This window comes from Talpa occidentalis, unplaced genomic scaffold (assembly GCF_014898055.3).
Source record: "Talpa occidentalis isolate TD23 unplaced genomic scaffold, MPIMG_talOcc4v2.1 talOcc4.5, whole genome shotgun sequence".
Lineage (NCBI taxonomy): Eukaryota > Metazoa > Chordata > Mammalia > Eulipotyphla > Talpidae > Talpa > Talpa occidentalis.
The window spans coordinates 9945834-9964755 of record NW_023604861.1 but is presented as its reverse complement, the minus strand read 5'-3'; the positions used below and the strand labels follow the sequence as shown (position 1 = coordinate 9964755).

General features: G+C 38.2%; 1 protein-coding gene across 1 annotated transcript in view; it reads right to left on the bottom strand.

The window, feature by feature from the left end:
* The window catches only part of UGGT2 (UDP-glucose glycoprotein glucosyltransferase 2), a 107429-nt gene that overhangs the window by 49198 nt on the left and 39309 nt on the right, over positions 1–18922 (bottom strand). Inside the window, 6 exon segments of the mRNA XM_037528633.2 lie at positions 98–221; positions 562–726; positions 2838–2969; positions 5064–5199; positions 6023–6108; positions 6939–7058. Coding sequence (XP_037384530.2) covers positions 98–221; positions 562–726; positions 2838–2969; positions 5064–5199; positions 6023–6108; positions 6939–7058 — 763 coding nt within the window.

The following is an 18922-nucleotide window of genomic DNA, read 5'->3' as shown; positions in this document are numbered from 1 at the left end:
CTGAAAATTTTCATATTAAATGTTCATTAACAAATTAACAAAACATTCACAACTCAGTATTAACATTGTAGAAAAATATATGGGAGGATTATTTTACCTGATGTAGATATTAAATTAAGGTACTGCCATTTAGCAGGCAAAATCAAAGGATTTATGCGGGGTACAACATTATCCTTCTCCATAAGGAAATCAATTGCCCTTGTTTTATCATTTAATGTACCCTAAAATAGCAAAAATGGTTATTTAGGTAATATAGATAACTTACATGCTTATGTTTTAACGTTATGTGGAGAATATGTTTAAAGGCCACTTAATCTAAAATTTACAATTTATACTTTAGGATTCTTCAAATTTTCCTCTAAGAAATCTGAATTTTCATTACATTTAAGAAATTTTTAGATGTAAATTACACACAGAAAATTTATATAATTACTTTTTAAAATCACTTCTAAATGATCAGGATGGAATTTTTTAAAAATTAACTTGATATTAAAAGATTTTTAATATAAAAATCCTTTATAAATATCATTCATCACATATTTTCTCATAAATCTTACCTACCATAATAACGTCCCTCTGTAAATATACTGTAGCATCCATCATTTTGTGAAGAACAGCCATTTCTAGTTCTTCAGCATTCAGTTCTTCATGGTTAAAGAGTTCACCATTGTAAAGAGCTTGAGGCAAAGGACCCAGGCCAGTCATTTTATAAAAATTTGCTCCTGCCTATTCAATCAAAAAATACCAGACAGTAGAAGAGAATAAATGGCTGGCTGAAAAAGAAACACACAACAAATGCACAGTGCCACATTTTTGTATACAGTACAAAAAATGTTAATTTTGCTGATTTCTGCCCTTTCCAAACATTACAAAAAGGATTACTCACAGAGTGAGAATCAGGAAATGTCCTGGAAAGAGGCAGAGAGTACACAGTTTAGGTTTTGTGGGCCCATCTCTGCTGTAACTTTTCAACTGATGTCATAGCCCAAAAGCAGCCACACACAACAGGATGACAGAACATGCCTATGTCCTCAAATGAGCATATGTACAAAACTAGGTGGTGGGAAAGTTACATGTGGCCCAGTGTTTGTAGTTTTCTGACATTGGAAATAGGAGTGTAACACTTTTTTTTAAATGCACTTACCTGCATAAGAGACTCACTTATCCCTGTATTGATTTGTTTAATAAACATTTATTGAATTCATGCCACCAGCATTAGGCTAGACCTGTGAGTATAGAGCTGAAAATATTTTCTCAAGGAGTTCACAAACACAGAAACAAAATGGAGGCAGATACAGCTTTATGGGAGCCCAGAAAAGAAGTTCAGACTAGGCTTGAGTCTGGGGAGGAAGAGTCGGGAGAAGGCCTCCGTCAGAGAGTGACACTGATAGTCTTAAAGGATGAGTAAAATTTGCTAGGCAGATAAAGTGGAGAAAAACAATCCAAATGAAAAGAGACAACAGTGATTCATATAAAGAAAAAAAAAAGGTAAATCAACCAGGAGAAAACTTTTTACTCTCAAATAAGAATTCTTTTTTTTTTTTTTTTTTAAGATTTATTTATTTATTTATTTATACAAGCACTGGGTACAGTCAGAACCGCGGGAGGGTGAGAGAATTCACCAGAGCCAGAGCGGGGAGCAGAGCAGGCAGAAGGACCGAAGTACACTGCTGAGGGGAGCAGCGGGCGGCAGGAGAGGTCTGCGCGCCATGCGGGACCCTCCTCCTGTGGCCGGGGAGCAGCCGGGGATCGAACCGGCACTGCGGAGGCCGCGGGCAGCTTCGCAACCCAGCGCTCAACCGCTGCGCCACCGGGGAGACCCTCAAATAAGAATTCTTAATATCACCATTATGTATCTATCACTCAGGCTTAAGAGAAAAGGTATTTGCAGAAGTGTTGGTCTTTAAGGAAGGCAAGGTCTGAATAGAAATTGTGCTCTACCATTTAGTAGCAAGCAAAGAAACCATTTCTATTAAACAAAGAGAACAGGAAAGAATAAACACACAATGCATAATATGTAAATGCAGAATTACTTCCAGCACTCAGCTGATGTTAAAACCCAAGTGGGGAGAACTTCTGCTTCCCAAAGTGGAAACAGACCCTTCTCTCCAAAGTCCCCTGTGCTTCTCCTGCAGGAGCACACAGTCATCACAAGAAGTTTCTGATCCTTTCCACTCATGATTCAGAATTCCTGAAGAGTACTTGCAAAAATCAGAATTTTCTTTCTAAATTTGTGTGCCATAACTACCTTTATTAAAAGAGATGTCTGTTAGGCAAGTTGGGCCTAACAGAAAGCTCATTTTTGTTGCAATAATCATATAATTTTAAAAGTCTTCCTTCTGGGCCTCCATGGTGGCGTGGGGTTTAAAATGTCAAGCTATCGCCAGCCACTATGGCATGAGTTCCATCCTCAGACAGGAAGTAGACACACAAGGCACAGCAGACCTCTCCTGTCTCATTGCTGCTCTCCTCAGCAGTGTATTTCAGTCAGTCCGCCTGTTCTGTTACCCATTCTGTCTCTGGTGAATCCTACCTACACCTCTGGCCCCTGTACCTCTGGCCTACACCCCCTGCACCTCTGGCCTATACCCCAGTTCTTGTATGCAAAAATAAATACAATAATATTTGCGGAAAAAAAGTCTTCCATCAAAAAGTCAGTAATAGCAACTTGAAGACTGCATACAACTTGGGTCACTTAAAAGTTCTAAAAAGGCTTCTTTACATCGTTTCTGAGGGTAACATCCAAATTATAAGCTAGTTACATTGAGATAATTTATTCATAGATTATAATAAAATTTCCTTGGATCATTATTTTGAAAATTTGCATTCAAACTTACCTTTCTTTCATTATCATACTTGGAATGTATTCCCAAAATATCCCAAATATCAGCATGAGGAAATTTATTTTGGAGGATACTCTTTACATTTTCCACAGTGAGTATATTTTGTTTCTTCACCTCTTCGTACATCTGTGGAAATTAAGTATAATTAATTTTCATCTTGCAACAATAAGTTTTACCTTTTCCCTTAGCATGTAAATTTATAAAATAAAGAACACATATTTTGTAAGTTTTAAGCATACTCTGTAAATATATATATCCAAACACCCCACATATACAAAGAGATTGTTTCAACCACACAACAGATCATCCAATAAAAGTGGTTGTGTGACTATTTCTTAGCTTTCACATTACATGTTTCTATTTTATTTTGATCAAACTAGATACTGTGATTCTTAATGGTTACCTTTATTTGAAAAAAAATATATAAAATGTTTTCAATGCAGTATTTCAAAAATGCATTAACTTCATTTCTGATTGCTCTTCAGTATTTTGACTAGATTTTCTCTGAACCACCGTTCCTCCCCTCCATGATCTAAATACACTTAGATAATTTAAGCTGTTGTTACTCCTTTATTGTTATGGTGTCACTTTTGCCTGTCCTATCGATGGACCAGGAAAAGGAACATTACGTGTCCTGGAGAAGCACGGTGTCTCTCCCTCCCATTCCCATTTCCCTCTGCTCCCCAGATACAGGGTCTTCTTGGTAGAGCTTACCATGCCTTTTTTCTTACTGAGGTAACATTGGCCACAACACTTTGATTTAGCCGAACAGGCTCACAATGCCTTGGTGTATATTACCACCCAGCCCTACCATCCAAGCACCCACAGCCCTCTGACCCTAGTCCACTGGGCTCCCTCCCTCGTTTCCACCAAATTATCCTAAATTAGTGAAGCTAAGTCAACTGGGGGACAAAGCACACTCCCAACAGAATGCTGGTTCAAAAATTTTACTTCCCTATGTATAAGATAAAAATATATGGGGGTGACAAGTAGACATAGTTTGAATAACCACCACCATTCTCACATTTCCAACCCCAGTGCATTCTAATATGTGCTTTCTAAGTATTTCTTCCTCATTTCCCCCTCTTCTTCCTCTAGTTGCTTAGCACAACTCACAGGCAATAGTATATAGCTCAAAAGGTAAGTGGTTGACAAACATGTCATCACATGCAAATTAATGTCTAATGTGAAATGCTTACAGAGTTATCTCTATCAACAGAGATAACTAAGATAACTTAGAGATAACTTCAGAAGGTCTTCAAGATTCTTAGTTTTGAATATGATACTGGCCCTTTTACAACAATATAGTTGGAATTTCATAAAAGACCTAAGATGACCTAAATTCCTTAATCAAATCAGTAAAATTAACACACTGAGATAGAGTACTGGTACATATTCTAAATGACAATGTGTACTCTTAAGTCAGTGAAGTCTAAGGTAATTTCTATACCCTAGGGCAGTGAATCAATGAGGTAGGTAGTGGTTTTCTTGGTAATTACAGAAAATTACTAGGAAATTTATACCACTTTGGTAATTTCATACATAGGTTAAAGGACAATCATTCTGTGTTTGACAAGTCAAAAACCAATAGACACAAAGATGAATAAAAGTTATTTTTTAAGTTATAACCTGAATTTAATAAAACAATATAGCACTTAATACATTTATATTTCCATGATGAATCATAACAGTTACAAAACCTCAATTATGAAATAATCTTATCTCTTATTCTTCTTTAATCTGGTTCTTATCAATTTCTGTCTATTTTTACAGTTTCTTTGTCAGACTCAGTACTGATCTTACCTTTCCACATGAATTTGCTCTCATGAAGTGACCTCCTCATTTGAAATTCTCTAGGAAGTGTCTAAATACCTTGTTATTTAGACTAACTTCTCAATATATTTTTCTATTTATGATTTTATTTAAGAACTGGTTCAAGATTTCTTCTACAATGAATCATATTCTACTAATTTTTTCCCTCTAAATTTACATATATACAATTTAAATTCCTTTATTGGTTGGGTAAATTCACATATTTGGCAAAGCTTCAGTGGCCTAATTTAAAAAAGTATGAACTGTAGTTGAGAGCTGCAAGAATCAAATTCATGGTATTAGTCCCTATGATAATTTTTATAAACTCTGAGATGTTACAATAAATAATTATAGTATTGCAAAAAAACTATACATACAAAAGAAATTATATGTACTGGATAAACTCACATGCACCATGGAAATAAATGCTTGTGATACATCCTGTTTCTCTGTAATATAGTTGAAAGCTCGCCAAAGAGCAACTCCAGCATCACTGGCTCCATCAACTTCATCATCTGTATTAACAATGAACACTAAACCAATTCTAGGAAAAGAAAATGAATAAGGAACAATGCAACTACCTTTTTAATCACAACAAAGCATTTTTAAAAAAACATTAGACTATAACATCCAAATGGAGGGAACATGTTAGTAAATGGTAGAAAAAGGAATATTATTATTTGAAAATGTTTGATTTGTAACATATACATCAAAATCTTCCCATTGATTAGATCCCTCCAAAATGTCAAATTCTCTCTAGTGGTGACATCACCAAATTATCCTTTTTTCCCTCCCCCAGAAATAAGGGTGCAAAGAAAGTGTACTTTTTTTTTTTTTTTAAAGATTTATTTATTTATTTATTTATACAAGCACTGGGTACAGTCAGAAGCGCGGGAGGGTGAGAGAATTCACCAGAGCCAGAGCGGGGAGCAGGGCAGGCAGAAGGACCGAAGCACACTGCTGAGGGGAGCAGCGGGCAGCAGGAGAGGTCTGTGCGCCATGTGGGACCCTCCTCTGGTGGCCGGGGAGCAGCCGGGGATCGAACTGGCGCTGCAGAGGCTGCGGGCAGCTTCGCAACCCAGCACTCAACCACTGCACCACCGGGGAGGCCCAGAAAGTGTACTCTTAACATGACCCAAGGGAAATGGATCTTTCTTTAAGTACCCAAAGTGATCAGATCATTTCTCAGGAAGGTAACAGGGCAAACAAGATTACCAAGCAGTTCTGATTAACAGTCTACCAAAAGGTATATGATGCTCAACACAACACACAGCTACACTGCATCACTGTTTTGAGTTTCACACTAACAGTCTGTAATATGTGAATATTCATGATATGATAATTTAATGTTGTAAATTGACAATTACCTAAGAGGAATTTTATGAAAATAGAAGAGCTTGGCAAGTTTTATAAAATCCAAGGCATATTCTTGAGCAGGATCAATAAACAGAACCTAAAAAAGAGTAGGTAGTCTCTGATCACTATTTTGTTTTAACACTTTAGAACTATGAAAATCAAGCTTAGTCTAGTTTCTGTAGCTAAAAGTATGAAATTCAAGGTACGATTTTTTTAGAAATTTAAGACTTTTGAGGAATATGTATAAGAAATAATTTCAGTTTATGAAGGATTTCTCAAAGCTGCATATCCAAATATAATAATACATGGAATTTAATATAAAATTACTTATTTTCTTTTTGAAGTACAACAAAGTAAATGTTTTTACAAGTGAAATACCTTAATTGTTGAATTTTTTAAATAGAAAGATTAATTTTGATCAAAAATAAATAGAATTAACAAAATTATTCCTGGGAAATAAGATCCTCACTTCCTATGTTGAAAAAGAAAAATAAAGCACTGGGCATTTTTGCTACATTTCAAAGTTCTACAAAGTTGTTTAATATTGTAATAATGAACTAGCATGTTAAATTATAAAGCAGTATTTACAGTATTTATATATTATTCCCTGAAATGTACTAAACACATTAGTTCAGTCACTTGTTCTTTATAATACAGAAGAAAAGTTCAATCACAAATTCCTTTGAGAAAATATAAAAGTAACTCAATAACTTAACATTGGTATATAGTTGCATGAGGGCATTGTAACAAGGGGCAGATTATATGCTGCTGCTCATTTTGGGTGGTCAGTCTTGTCACCACCTCTCAAGCTTCCTCTATTAGGCAAATCCTTCCTTATTACTCACATGACTATCAAGAGCCAGGTAATCCAAAAAGAATGATATGTTTCAAAAAGAGGTATACAAAATATCAAAATATAAAACTCACCAAATTGTGAAAATTACGCCTTATGGAAGGTATACTCCCAGGGAATACTGGCTTCAAAAGTTCCTGGCAACTTGTGGGCCACGTAACATACATATGATCACTTTCTAAGTCATTAATCCACTAGAAAAGAATCCGGAAATCTGTAAAAGCTATATTAAGATGCTACATAAATCATTTTCAAAGTCAAATTTCACTATCAAATGCCAAGTGAAAATATACACAGGATTTTTAATATTTCTGATATAATATAGGAACCCAGCTGAAGTTCTTTACTTTAAAAAACAGATTCTGTGCAACACTTTTATACTGGCCTATTCAGGCTTCCTTTCAAAACAATTTTTCCCCATGTTTTTCATATGAAAAGATACAATTATATAAAAATCATGCTCAGTAATCCATTTAAAGCAAATAAATATTTACCTTAATTATCAACAGTATATGAGGCAATGAGAGCCCTCCACCTCCCTCTCAAATTTATAGGCTTGGACAAGAAAAATAAAATACCATATAAAAGTAAATTGTAAAACCAGACCTTGGACATTCAATTCTAATCAAGATGGAACAATTTATATCAGACCATTGTTTCACTGCCTGAAGCAATGATAAAAGCTGGACAAAACATAAAGTCTATTGTTCAGAGGCATGGAGACAGGGGACGGGGGTCAGCTAACAATAAAGAACCAAGGATTTATAATCCTTCAAAGTAGGGGGCATAAGATCCACATTCACCTCAACTTTGTTGCTGGGGGTAGGTTCCAGGAAGAATGGTGTTCAAGCAGAAAGTGACAGTCATACTGGGCTAGAAAGAAGTTAAAGTTCGAGCTGCCAAACTGGTGGGATTTGAGGGGCAGAAATCCAGGGGAGGAGAAAACTGGGGGGAAGAAACCAAAAATCTCCACATTCCTGTTAAGCCACTTGTTGACTAACAGCTGCCAAAAAGGCAGGAGAGACAGAGGCTGGGAGGCTGAAACCGCACCCATGTTATGGTATTGAGGAAACAGGCTGGAGTTCAAGGTGGAAACTTTGCTAAATGTACTTTCATTTGAGACCTAGGGTCAGACCTCAGAAGTGAGACACAAAAATAGTCTCTCACAAGGCATAAAACAAATCTCAATAGAATCAACCTGGGACCTGAACTGCCAGAACTAACCTTACGGCTTTTTGGTGCTATAACTTTTCTCAGTAACTCTGGCTTTTATTAGAACTGTCAAGGACCAAATATTGTAATCCAAAAGAAAAAGAAGACAACAGAAAGGGTCTTAGGCCAGGAAGTTACTGGCCTAAGTAAATTACTGTGATTGATACATTTTAAAAAGATTAAAAGTAGATGGGAAGATGAAAAATATACACAGATAACTAAAATGTATTTTAAATAGGGATGTTCCAGAATTTAAAAAACAAGAATTTAAATTAAAAAATTAAATATCTGTATTTTGAAACTATAACTTAATTACATAGTTTATATAAAATTCAATAATTTAATTGCAGACCATACACAGGGATTTGTAAACTGGATGACAGATGAATACAACATATTAATTAAAGTACAGGAAAAAATTGGGAAATCAAAACAAAGTTTAAGAGAGATGACTAACACTGACAAATGAGCTAAAATAAATGTAGCTGAAAGTCCTAAAAGAGAGAAGGGAAAGAATGAGACAAAGTAATGCTTAAAATAATTACAAGGGGGCTTTTATTTCTACCATATTTTGTTCTAGTAGTACTGGCATAGAAGGGGTAATGTTGGTCTTTCTGAGAAAGTCTGTAATATGCTACCTGTTTATATTTCTGAGATAATTCTTGCCCAGAGGTAAAGGTAAAAAGAACAGTTCCAAAGATCCTCACAATCTGTGAGGACTCCCCTCTGAACTGCTGTCAGTTCAATGTTTTTCTATGGGATTCATTGGTGGTCATCATAACTCCCAATTTTGAAACTGACTAGAAAGCTACAGTAGTCAAACAGTGTGCTGCTGGTATAAGGTAAGATATAGTTCGAGGGGCGGAGCAACATGGCGGCGAGGAGACGCTGCGAGTAAGATCTCCCATTAAAAAAAGTTAATAGGGAGGAAAAGCGGCAGGTCCCAGTGAGAAGTGGGACACGGAAGATAAACGGGTGACGCCAGCAAACTGCCCGAAGAAGAAAGTGGCCATAAAAGAGGGCTAGAAGGGAGGGAAGCGCAGAACCCTGCTCCCCTCCCCCGCCCACAGAGGCGGCACTCTCCGACCGGCAGAGAGGAGGAAAACAACAAACCAAAACGGCCAACAAGAACAAACGACGCAGCAAGCGGGACTGTGCGTGGACAGGAACTATGGCAGCCACCACACCCCGTGAACGGGAGCTGTGGAGAACCCTGCAGGATCCGCCGCGGCGGTGAGCGAACGGCTCCGGGCGCCATTAGAGAAGAACAAAGACCCCAGGAGACCCGCACACAGCCCGGGCTGCCGGTAAGCTGGCGCGGAAACGCGGCGCGCTTGGCGCTTGGATAGCGGCTGCCCAGGTCCCTGCGCCTGCGGAGGCCCTCCTCACTGAGGTGAAAGTCCCTCCCTGGGTGAGCAGGAACCAGGCGCCCAGGCACGGGAGCGGGTGCAAAAGGCGCCATTCCCGCACCACTGAACTGGGCTACAGCCTGTGTCCTGGACCTGAGGGCTTTGAACTGAGACCCGGGGCACGAAATTCGGGGCGTGGGTTCTCCACGACGGTGGGGCACAAGGCAGACACAGCACCCCAAAGCCGTTGAGGTTTACCCTACCATTCCCGCTCTGTTCCCTGTCCCACGGGGTGGGGGGAGGCGAAAAACAGCCCCCCAAGGACAATAGGAGAGATCTCTGGCACCACCTAGCGACCAGAAAAAAAAAGTCACTAACACCCCATAGAACAGGAAATTTCTTAAGACTGCTTGAAAAGGGCAGAAGGCTTCTGGAGGACCCAGTGGCCAGCTGGGAAGTTAGCCCACGCCAGGCCCCTTCCGACCAGCAGTCTGAGCCCACAGAGGGAGCAGGCACCCACGTCCGGGGCAGACCGGGCGCGCAGAAGAGTGTGCCTGAAACCGGAGGCGCAGGGACTGCATCCCGCTTTGCCATTTTAGAACAGGGACATTTCTTCAGTCAAGACTGCCTAAAACCAGCAGAAAGCTCCCCCAGAAGGCAGAGATGGCTCCTGGAGGAGCCAGAGGGGAGCGGAGAAGTTCACCCAAGATGCCAGCCAGTCCGAGCAACACAGTGTCCCAACGCATACGACAAATTAGAAAACAGACAGTAGGGAGTAGAAGAACCACACGCAACCTACCTAACAACTCCTCAGGAAAGAAGCACACCACAAAAAGAAAACCACTCCCCAGATTGCAACGACAGCAACTTGGAAGAACTTCTGAGCCTTCCAGAAAGAGAATTTAAAATTGCCATGATTAAAAAAGTGATAGAAGTCATAAAGGAAAACAATGATCAGAAGAAGGAAATTGAGTCCCTAAAGAGGGAAAACAATGGTCAGAAGAATGAAATTGAGTCCCTAAAGAGGGAAGCAAAAGAAATGCAGGAGATCAAAGAATTAATGGAGGAACTAAAGAACTCTGGGAAAAGCAATGAAAGCAGAATAGATGAAATGGAAGAACGAATAAGTACTCTTGAAGACACAGAAATAAAAAGAACCAAAACAGAAAAGGAAAGAGAAGTACGAAGGAAAAAGAATGAAGAAAGACTTCGGGAACTATCTGACTCCATGAGGAAAGGAAATATAAGAGTTATAGGAATTCCAGAAGGAGAGGAGAGAGATGTAGGAACAGAGAAAATATTCCAGGAGATAATTGAAGAGAACTTCCCAAATGCGAAGAAGGAGCTGAAAATTGATACACAAGAAGCAAGAAGAACACCAAACTTCCACGACGAAAGGAAAAATACAGCAAGACACATAATAGTAAAGCTCCCAAGAATCCAGGACAAGGAAAAAATAATGAAGCTGGCAAGAGGGAAGAAACAGATAACATTCAAAGGAAAACCAATCAGGCTGACATCAGACTTCTCTGAAGAAACACTACGGGCAAGGAGAGAGTGGAGGGACATAGTCAACAGACTCCAAGAAAACAGATGCCAACCAAGAATACTCTATCCCGCAAAGCTCTCCTTCCTCTTTGAAGAAAGAATATGGACCTTCCCAGACAAAGAGAAACTCCGGAATTTCATTACAACTAAACCCCCACTCCAAAAAATACTACAAGGAGTCCTAAAGCCAGAACCTCAGAGGGACGAATAACAACGAAAGAAGACCCAAAAAAAAAAAAGTTATTAAAAGAATAAATAAATAAAATCAAAGGAAAGACAAACAATGGCAAATACATATGCTAACATATCAATATTAACTCTAAATATAAATGGACTAAACTCTTCAATAAAAAGACACAGAGTTGCAGCCTGGATTAAGAAACAAAACCCAACCTTTTGCTGTCTCCAGGAAACACATTTAGCTACAAAAGATAAAAATAGGCTCAAAGTTAAAGGATGGAAAACAATCCTACAAGCAAATGGACCAAAAAAGAAAGCAGGAACAGCTGTACTTATATCAGATAAAACAGACTTCAAACTCAAAAAAATAAAAAGAGACCCCAATGGTCACTACATTATGATCAAGGGGACAATACTTCAAGAAGAAATAACACTCATTAACATATACTCACCAAACGAAGGAGCACCAAAATATATCAGACAACTGTTGTCCTCTCTGAAAACAGACATCAGAGAAAACACATACGTAGTGGGAGACTTCAACACACCACTATCAACAATGGATAGATCAACAAGACAAAAAATAAGTAAAGAAACTAAAGCTCTAAATAAGGACCTAGAGCATTTGGGCTTAACAGACATCTATAGAACACTGAACCCAAAAAAAACGGAGTACACATTTTTCTCAAGCGCACACGGATCATTCTCCAGGATCGATCACATACTGGGGCACAAGACAAACATCAACAGATACACCAAGATTGAAATCATACCAACCATCTTTTCTGACCACGAAGGCATCAAACTAGAAATAAACCATAAAAAGAAGGCAAGGAACTATTCTACCTCATGGAGATTAAAAACCACACTACTGGAAGACCACTGGACTAACGAGGAGATTAAAGAAGAAATTAAAAAATTCTTTGAATTGAATGACAAGGAGGACACCAATATCCTAAATGTATGGGATGCAGCAAAAGCAGTAATAAGAGGAAAATATATAGCAATAGAAGCTCACATCAAAAAACAAGAAAGAACTCAAAGAAACAACCTAATCTCGAAGCTCAAAGATCTAGAAAAAGAACAACAAAAAAACCCCAAAACCAGTAGAAGAAAAGAAATAATAAAAACCAAAGCAGAAATAAATGAAATTGATACTAAAAAAACAATCCAAAAGATCAATGAAACCAAGAGCTGGTTCTTCAAAAAAATAAATAAAATAGACAAACCCCTAGCCAGGCTCACAAAGGAAAAAAGGGAGAAAGCACAAATAAACAGGATCATAAATGAAAGAGGAGAAATCACAACGGACACAGCAGAAATCAAAAGAATAATCAGTAACTACTATGAACAGTTATATGGAAACAAGTTCAACAATCTAGAGGAGATGGACAAATTCCTACAACTCTACAATCACCCAAAGCTAGATAAAGAAGAAATAGAACACCTAAACAGACCAATTACAAGCAACGAAATTGAAATGGTAATCAAAAACCTCCCCAAAAACAAAAGCCCAGGACCTGATGGATTTACAAATGAATTCTACCAAACATTCAGAGACGAATTAGTGCCTATCCTTCACAAACTCTTCCAAAAAATTGAGAAGGAAGGGACAATACCAAACACGTTCTATGAAGCCAATATTACACTAATACCAAAACCGAATAAGGACAACACAAAAAAGGAAAACTACAGGCCAATCTCCCTAATGAACACTGATGCAAAAATCCTCAATAAAATTTTAGCTATCAGAATCCAACAATGTATCCATAAGATAATTCACCACGACCAAGTTGGATTCATTCCAGGGACACAAGGATGGTTTAACATCCGAAAATCAATCAACGTTATCCAACACATCAAGAAAAAGAAATATAAAAACCATATGATAATATCAATAGATGCTGAGAAAGCTTTCGACAAAGTGCAACACCCATTCATGATAAAAGCCCTTGAAATTCTTGGGATACAAGGAACATACCTCAACATCATAAAGGCCATCTATGACAAGCCAACAGCCAGTATCATTCTCAATGGTGAAAAGCTGAAAGCAATTCCATTAAGATCTGGAACAAGACAAGGATGTCCACTCTCACCACTGCTTTTCAATATAATACTGGAAGTCCTAGCCAAAGCAATAAGACAAGAGAAAGACATCCAAGGAATCCAAATAGGAAAAGAAGAAGTCAAACTATCACTATTTGCAGATGATATGATAATATACATAGAGAACCCCAAAAACTCCACAGAAAAACTAATTCAACTCATCAATCAGTTCAGTAAAGTGGCAGGATACAAAATCAACACGCAAAAGTCAGTAGCCTTCCTATACACAAACAATAAATCTGAAAAAGAAGAAATCAAAAAAACCATCCCTTTTATTATCGAAACAAAAAAATCAAATATTTGGGAATAAATCTAACAAAAGAGGTAAAGGACCTATACAAAGAAAACTATAAAACACTGTTAAAAGAAATAGAAGAAGACACAAAGAAATGGAAAGACATCCCCTGCTCATGGATTGGAAGAATAAACATTATTAAAATGGCCATCCTACCAAAAGCAATATACCGATTCAATGCTATTCCAATCAAAATTTCAATGTCATTCTTCAAAGAAATAGAACAATTATTGATGAAATTCATATGGAATCACAAAAAACCCCGAATTGCCAAAGCTCTCCTGAAAAAGAAAGAAGGGAATGGAGGCATCACACTCCCAGACTTCAAACTCTACTACAAAGCCATAATCATCAAAACTGCATGGTATTGGAACAAGAGCAGACATACAGACCAATGGAATCGAATAGAAAATCCAGAAATAAACCCACAGATTTATGGTCAACTAATCTTTGACAAAGGAGCAAAGACTATGCATTGGAGCAAAGAGAGTTTGTTCAATAAATGGTGCTGGGAAAACTGGGTCGCTACATGCAAAAGAATGAAGCTTGACAACTACCTCACACCATACACAAAAATCAACTCAAAATGGATTAAAGAACTAGACATAAGACCTGAAACCATAAAATACATAGAAGGAAATATAGGTGAAACACTACAGGATTTGCACATCAAAGACATCTTTACAGACACATCACCCAAAGCAGTGATAGTGAAGGCAAAGATAAACAGCTGGGACTACATCAAATTAAAGAGCTTCTGCACAGCAAAAGAGACAATAACAAAAACAAAGAGAAACCCCACCAACTGGGAGAACATTTTTGCACCCAACACTAATGATAAAGGACTGATCACAAAAATCTGCAAAGAGCTGATGAGACTCAGCAACAACAAAGAAAATAATCCAGTCAAAAAATGGGCAGAAGAGCTAAAAAGAAACTTCTCTGAAGAGGAAATGCAAATGGCCAACAGACATATGAAAAAATGTTCAACATCACTTGTCATCAGGGAAATGCAAATCAAAACTACCATGAGATACTATCTCACACCAGTGAGAATGGCACATATTAAAAAAACTAGCAACAACAAATGTTGGCGAGGGTGTGGAGAAAAAGGAACTCTTCTACACTGTTGGTGGGAGTGCAAACTGGTCCAACCACTATGGAGAGCTGTGTGGAGATTTCTGGACCTACTAAACATAGAGCTTCCATATGATCCAGCAATTCCACTCCTAGGTATTTACCCAAAGGACACAGAAACATCAATTCCAAAGAACACCTGCACCCCTCTGTTTATAGCAGCACTATTTACAATAGCTAAGCTTTGGAAACAGCCCAAATGCCCAAAAATAGATGACTGGATCAAGAAGATGTGGTACATATACACCATGGAATATTACTCAGCATTCAAAAAAGATAAACACATGCAATTTGCAGCAACATGGATGGCGCTGGATGGGATTATGCTCAGCGAAATAAGCCAAAAAGAAAAAGAAAAATACCGGATGGTCTCACTCATATCAGGAATCTAGAAAACTTAAATAAGGGACCAGGAAAATGAATAACTATAAGAAAGTGAAAATCAAAATCAACAAAAAACTATGAACCAGAGACACTTTTTGGGGGGTGGGAGGGGAGGGATTGGGGTCAGAATGGGGCGTTTGCAATTGTATGGGGGAATATAAAAATAAAATTTATTGTTTAAAAAAAAAAGATAAGATATAGTTCAATGGAATACACCTACATCCAGGAGTCTGTGCACTTGTCTAATCAGTCTATTATGACAGTGTTATTGGACTTGGACAGGGAAACTTGCCTGTATGACTGTGTGGGGTCCGCTACTGGTAGCAAGGTACATTCCTGGATAAAAAACTCATTCCCTCTGCCTGTGTCTACTGGTTCTTTTCTTTTAAAAAATCATTATCATTGTCATCTTCATGGCAGTAACAAAAAATAGAATTGTGTGATACAATGACAAATTCCCAAGGTGACTTGGGAATACTGAAGAGCAAACTAAAGAAAATGAATCTATGTACCAGGAAATGGCTACGTCATAAATATCACAGGAAAGAACAGAGCTGCAGGGGTGGTTTTGGTAGAGCATGACTCAAGGCCCCTTCGCTGCAGCTGGTCTGGCACAGTGCAAGTTAAAGGAATTATAATTCAAAGGAGTCAAACACACAACCCTAAGGTTGCTTTTATTAACTCTTAACAAAAAACCAGTAATTCCTGAGGTACTAGAGCAGAAGTGGAACTAGGGAACTCAAGTAGATTAAATTAAAATTGTGACTGCTGGTATCTAGGACAGAGACACCTGGAAAGGTTAAAGCAGGGTAGAAGAATACCCAATGATCCTCTTGAGTTTTTACCTGCTATCGATCAGCAACTTTCAAGAAATAAACCACAAAGTTTGAGAGGGAAGGCATAAACACAGAGGCCAAAAGTGATGCAACTCAGTGACAAAGCTTTCTCTGTAAAGTTAAAAAGTAGGAGATGATTCAGGGGGAAAAAAGAATTAAGATATTTAACAAATTTTCTGAGTGCTCCCTATGTGACGGGGACTGATGTGTATTGGGATACTGAAGAAAGTCCTGGTTTTTGTGGCGCTTACACCCCACTGGAAGGAGATTATAAGGAACTAATACCTACTACATTTGGTGGCAGCAAATGCTATCATGCAAAAAAAAAAAAAAAGCTTATGTGTAAGATAATTTTGCTGTTTCTTACAGACCAAGTTGAAAAGTGCTGAGAACTTAGGGCTCTGCATTTTGTGCCAATTAATTTCTTTTTAAAGGTATCTGGAGAATAAGGTATCAGAAATAACTTTCTACTCAAGGAGGGCACGTTCCAAGTGAAAAAATAAGTGTTTGAGACACAAAAATTTCCTTTATAGCAAAAAAAGATATTAAAAAAATCAAAATATTTAATCTTAAAAATACTCTGACACAACATGCTGCAACATGACTGAATCTTGAAAACATCTTGCCTAGTGAAATGAGTCAGGCATAAATGGACAAATACTGTTATGATTCCACTTACAGGAAGTACGAAGAGGCAAATTCAGACAGAAAAGTAGAGCAGAGGTTACTGGAGCCTTGAGGGACAAGGGATGGGAGTTATGGTCCAGTGGGTACAGTGTCTCTGTGTTGGATGATGAAAAAGCTCCGGAAATGGACAGTGGTGACATGTGTACAACACTGTCAATGTACTAATACCACTGAATTATACACTTAAAATGGTTGAAAGAGCATATTTTAACACTAGGTAAATTTTACCTAAATGCAAATTATTTCACGACACTCTCTCAGACAGAAGTTCCTTGGAAAAGAATGCCTCCCGATGGTTTCCCAGAATTTGGCAACACAGCAGACTTCCGTCGAAGGAAAAGTGACTGCATGGGGCGGGGCGACGGGAACAAGTGCCTCTCCCCACCGCACTGACCGTCCTCTGCTGACCACCTCGGAGGCCTAGGGTGTCGTTTTAGAAAAGGAGCTGCCAAGTTTCCTCATAGGTCTATGAACTGTGTCCAGAAGAGCCTGGACATCACTTCCCTCCTTTTCTCAGTGTGACCCCCACTCCCAGCATTCCACAAATGCCAAAAAGCATAAATGCTCAAATGAAAAGGCACAAAAGTGTTAAGATTACTAATATGGTCGTTCTTTTTTCTGACAAAACATTTTTAGAAAAGACATCTGTTACTGAGCTTAAAGCTTTATCCAAGTAGAAGTAACATTTAGCAAATGGCAAATACTGTCTAAGGAGTAGAGTAAAAAATAACAGACATTTAAGTCTAAGTGTTCTAGAAAATATGTATAGTAACTTATCAATAACTTAAGTAATTTTTCCTAAGTCAAAGGTCCTTGACATTCAGGAAATATGATATTTCTTTGGTGCTATTATACTATCACTCTTAGTTGGTAGACAAAATTTGTAAGTGGGAAAAAACTGTTTAGAGATGCCAGAAGTTACTGCAATAACTGAGACACTTCAGAGGGAATCCCTTACATTTTTATATGGAATAATTAGAAACACGTCCAGTGAAGCTGTCCTTTTCCCTTAAGATATTTTTTTCCCTAACAATGTCTACCTATTGTTAAAAATTTGCTATTCACAGACAAGCATGAAAAAAACTACCCCTTAAGCCACATCACCCATTAAAAGCAGCTTATACAAACTAGTGAGAAACACAGACATCAGAGAATAACAGAAAAAATGCAAAGTGATAACTATGCTAGTGTATGCTAGTTATAATAACATATAATAAATCTGTACACACACACACATGCACGCGCACACACACAAACACACACACGCACACACACACACACACACACGCACACACACACACGGTTAACTCAACAAACCCAGGCCACTCAGACCTTGCACATCCCCAAGGTGGGTCAGCTTTTTTGACAAAAGTTTTCTAGGTTGGCTCCGGGGAATTGAGCCTTTTGAATACTCGGACTGAGGAGTGCCTGGCACGCCCAGGGCCTTGCTGCAAGCTGCAGCAGTCTGTATAGAGGGCTTATACAAACAGTGTGATTTATGAGGAACATGTGGCTTTTCCTCTGAGGATCTGGAGTTTCAGTGAGATAAGCCACAGTAATTACATGCCAGATCCCTCTTCAAAACTCTGAACTCCCAGGCACGAGTGGGTGTCTCTGGTAGGGGGCACTTCGCACATATTTTCACACTTCAGTATAGCATGTACTGAGCAGCTCGAGCCTACACCAAGATTCCTGTGGACTTCATGGCTCTTTCTCCCTCTGCTGATACTGCTTTTTCTCTAAGAAATCCTAACCATGAGTCTAACAACTTCTATATGTGAGTCCTTTTAGTGAATCACCAAACCAAGACAGATTTTGGGGGTTCCGTGACACAACACACATGTGTACAAACCATCTAATGTGTGTAGTTAAGGAAGACATTGCTTGGAAGTACTGTTTGAACTGAAGTCTGAAGAATAATAGTTAATTGGATAGAGAGAGGAAAAACTGCTTTCCAAGCACAAAAGTACAGAGGTGAAGACAGTCTAAGAAACCAAAGGAAGGCGTGCGCAACTTTACAGTTCCAGATGTCATACCACTAAGAATTGTTTTTAACCACTTCAAACATAGGAGTGATGTGGTCGGATTTCAGAAAAATTCACTCAGGTTGGAACACATAGAACAGAATGCTAAGAGGCCACTAAGTGGCCTCCAGACAAGATTTTCATCATCTTAAGGTATTATCTTTATACTCCTCAGATATTAACTATTTGGTATTTTGTTGTTCATGTGATTATTTTGTCCTTGTTTCTATCTTTAATGCTCAAAGAAGATTCTGAAGAGCTGTGAAGTGTTCTTCTAAGGACACAGAAAATATAAAGGGG